The following is a 4,302-nucleotide window of genomic DNA, read 5'->3' as shown; positions in this document are numbered from 1 at the left end:
TGAAGCAGGCTCTACACTCTGAGCAAGTGTTCAGCACAGAACCTGATGTGGGGTTCGAACCCACGAACCGTGAGATCACGACCTGAGTGAAATTGGACACTTAACGACTGAGCCACCCAGGTGCCTCTTAGTCTTGATATTTAAAAGAATGACTTTAAGAACTACAGAGACCTCTAGAACTTTTTGGTTTACTGTAAAACATTTTTCATTTTTCTGTGTGTTTGTGTGTGTTTTCATTATGCTGAGATTTTATTTTATTTATTTTTTAATTTTTTAATAGTTTATTGTCAAGTTGGTTTCCATATAACACCCAGTGCTCATCCCCACAAGTGCCCTCCTCCATTTTTAATTTTTCTAGACTCTTTACTTTGGTTTATGTTGTGTGTGCGTGTGTGTGTGTGTGTGTGTGTGTGTGTGTGAGTGTGTTCCTCAAAATAAGACTTCAGCTGGTACAATTGTTTTCCTAGCACTCTTGGAATTTTATCAAGGCTAGTTAGTTAAACAAACCATTTCATATTTATAGAATCTCTACTAAGTATCTGGAACAACACTAGGCCAACTTAAGCAGAATGTTCCCTGGTTGTGGAAGTGTGTATCTTGGTTTGATTGTTTAGCTCTGAGATGACTTTGGTCTCTTCATCTGTAGATATCATGTGGTGTCCTCTCATTGAGTCTGCAAGGGATTAAGGAGTATGTTCTCTTCTTTCCTCAGAAAGAAGGCTATGCATAGCCAAGGCTGGAGAAATGAGAGCTCTGTAACTGAGTTTATCCTCCTGGGCTTCTCCAGAAATCCCAGGGTCAACTGGATCCTTTTCTTCCTCTTCCTCTTTCTTTACTTATTTACACTCCTGGGAAATGGGTTCATTGTTACCTTGATCAGAGTAGATGCACACCTCCACACCCCCATGTACTTCTTCCTCAGCATCCTCTCTGTACTGGATCTCAGCTATGCCACCAGCACAGTGCCCCAGATGTTGATCCATCTAGTAAGCAAGAATAAGACCATATCCTATGTTGGGTGTGTGGTCCAGATGTATGTTTTCCTGACCTTGGGAATCACTGAGACCTGGATTTTTGCAGCCATGGCCTATGACAGATATGTTGCCATATGCTATCCACTCCACTATAGGGTCAAGATGAGCCAAACCCTGTGTATAGTCCTGGTAGTCAGCTCTTCCCTTTGTGGTCTCATCTGTGCCCTCATCTACACTGTCTTTGCAATGAATCTTCCCTACTGTGGCCCCAATGAGATCAACCACTTCTTTTGTGAAATTCCTGCTGTCTTGAAGTTGGCTTGTGCGGATACATCTCTCAATGACCAAGTGGACTTTATCTTGGGTTTCATCTTGCTCCTGATCCCATTATCCCTCATCCTGGCATCATATGTTTGCATTTTCATGGCTATTCTAAAGATTCATTCCACTCAGGGACAAATCAAAGCCTTCTCCACCTGTGCCTCACACATCACTGTGGTCACTATGTTTTGTATTCCATGCATGGTCATGTATATGAGGCCTGGCTCTGAAACCTCCCCAGAGGATGACAAGAAATTGGCCCTATTCTACAACGTCATTTCTGCCTTTCTCAACCCCATCATCTACAGCCTCCGGAACAAAGATGTGAAGAGGGCTTTCCTCAAGTTAATTGGAATGAGCGAGGATGCTCAATAAGCCATAGACTAGGACAGCCTGCATTGCCTCTGATCTCTGTCTATCCCATTCATACTTACACTGAAGTCATTGGACTGGATGAGGAGTCCAAGATGAAGGAAATATCTAGACAAAAAATACTTTTGCATTAATTTGGCCACTGGAAACATTAGGGAAGGACTCAGAGAACTGTGTTCAAGCTTAAATATATCATTGATCTTCTTTGGCTTTGGAAGAATCACCTTCTCTGGGATTTAATTTCCATATCTGTTAAATGTGTTTCATGATATTTATTGTGCTTAAGTAATAATAATTGACTTTAATGTCACTGTCTATGTGCTTTATATGTACTTACTATTTTAATTCTTATAACAACTTTAGAGGTAGATATTATTATCCTCTTCATACAGATAAAGAAACTGAGGCACAAAAGGTTAAGTAAGTTTTCAAATACTACCCAGCTAAAAAGTAACACAACTGAGATTTGAACCTAGGTAATATGGCTCCAGAGCCCAGGCTCTTATCTATTATATTATGCCATTTCTCAAGTTGTTAAGAGAGATTTTTGAGGTTCAGCTAAGATAATAGATGAGATAGAATTGAGGAAAATTTAAAACACTTCGGATTGTTATTCAAAGTCACAACTACAGGGTCAGACCCATGAAGACTAGAGCTCTATTGGATACTTATGTCTTCCTCACAGCATTCTGTAGCCTAAGCAGATAGCATTGTGCTATGGATTATTAACTTCTCAATAAATGTTTGTTGAGTGATTTTTTTCCATGTCCCACCTCTATCCTCAGTCTGCAAACTCCCCAATTTTTCTTTCAGCTCCTCTTCACTTTCATGGGTCCCTCTCTCTCTTTCACTTCATTATATCTACCCCCAAATGTGGCTTCCAGCAACCTAGAGTTTTATTCACAAGGAGAGTGTCTTGGTTTCTACAACTAACTTACCTTAATTTTCATTTACCACCAGAGAGACCAAAGGAACAATGGGAAAATCCCTGAGCTTTAGTCCTGCCTTAATTTGTTGAGAACTTGGAAAAAACACCTAATCTACCTGGAATTCAGTATCCCTAATCTCCTAATGGAGATAGTGACCACATCTGACTCTGGCTATACCATAATATTATTTTTAAGTTCAAATGGGAACAGACCTTAAAACTTATACCTCAGAAAATGTTCATTAAGTTATTAATGGTAGCTTGTATTTCTCAACTATGAACGTTAAGATCAGGCTTATTGTGAGGTCAGGATATATGGGTTAGATAGTCATGATAGTAACTGGCTGCATTTACAGAGTCATGCCTTCAACACACACACACAAACACACACACACACACACTCATACATACATCAAAATTAGTGAAACACAATCACAACATCAGCTGCCATATTAACCAGGAACTAAAATATTTCTAATGCTATTAAAGCAAGTCAAATTTCTACCACTCTGAATTCCAACAAATACTAAATTGCCTTCCAAAAAGCAATATAAATTATGAACCTCTTTCAAATAAACTACTCTCTATACATCTTTCTTTTTTTTTTTAAATGTTTTATGTATTTCTAGGAGAGAGAGAGAGAGAGAGAGCGAGCAGGGGAGGGTCAGAGAGAGAGGGAGTCACAGACTGAAACAGGCTCCAGGCTCTGAGCTGGCAGTCAGCACAGAGCCCGACGCGGGGCCCGAACCCACGAACAGCGAGATCATGACCTAAGCGAAAGTCGGACACTTAACCGACTAAGCCACCCAGGCGCCCCTCTATACATCTTTCTAATAGGATCCAATTAATAAAATATTCCAATTACTCTTAGCTGCTTAGAAACAAGTTTTATTTGTAAACCAAGGATCATCTGAATGTTAAGAAAGCCCAAAAGATTACTAAATGCTAAGAGTGTGTTTTGCTCATTAACAACTTTCTCCAGAAGACAAGTTTAGGGGAATTGTCAGCCTAGAGTTCTCTTAGCATTCCCCAAGCATAAAAGGAATGGGAGCTTTAAGAGTGATGTGGAACTGTGGAGGAGGGAAAGGTCTGCAGTTCCAGGGTTTCCCCCTGTGAAGGCCACAGCTCTAAGGAGAGAAGCCCTGGGGAGAGAGGAACCTTGATTGCCTGAAGAAAAAGAATGTTAGCAAAACACGATGATTGTGTTTCTGGGGGGCTTGTTAGGAAAATTGCTCTGGGGTCATTAGAGGTAGCAAATAAGGATCATTTGCTGAAGCTAAGGAGGCTTCCTTCTTCAGGCTCCCAGAACAGTAGAAACCCATAGCAGGCCCACATAATGCCCCCATATCTTGCCGTGATCCCTCTCCTCCAGCCGACCTGACTCCTCAGGTCTTTGCACAGGCTGATCCACCCAGAGAGCTCTCTCATTCAGGTTTCTTCTTCAGGAAGCATCCTAGCTACTTTCTGTCCACATGAAATCCTTTTCTTCTCCTTTGCCCTATATAGAAAACTCAGCTGGGAGATCTCTTAAATGGTCTAACCCTTATCTTGCCCTTGAGTCTCTTTGACAAAAAGAACAACTAATATGTCATTCAAATATATTTTCATAAGGCTCAAATGTATGTGACTTGGAATGTCTTTTCTCTCATTCATAATTGAAAAAAGAAAAACAGAACATAATGAAATCTCAGCAAATTGGTAGTAAAA

General features: G+C 40.4%; 1 protein-coding gene across 1 annotated transcript; it reads left to right on the top strand.

Moving 5' to 3' along the window:
- The first annotated feature begins 722 nt into the window (after positions 1–722).
- Positions 723–1,670, top strand: LOC120236091 (olfactory receptor 13-like). The gene has a single exon (XM_039238722.1). It carries the CDS (start codon positions 723–725, stop codon positions 1,668–1,670), a length of 948 nt encoding a protein of 315 aa, XP_039094653.1.
- Positions 1,671–4,302: the final 2,632 nt, after the last annotated feature.

This window comes from Hyaena hyaena, unplaced genomic scaffold (genome assembly GCF_003009895.1).
Source record: "Hyaena hyaena isolate Hyena2069 unplaced genomic scaffold, ASM300989v1 scaffold_144, whole genome shotgun sequence".
Taxonomy (NCBI): domain Eukaryota; kingdom Metazoa; phylum Chordata; class Mammalia; order Carnivora; family Hyaenidae; genus Hyaena; species Hyaena hyaena.
This window is presented reverse-complemented; position numbering and strand designations above follow the sequence as displayed.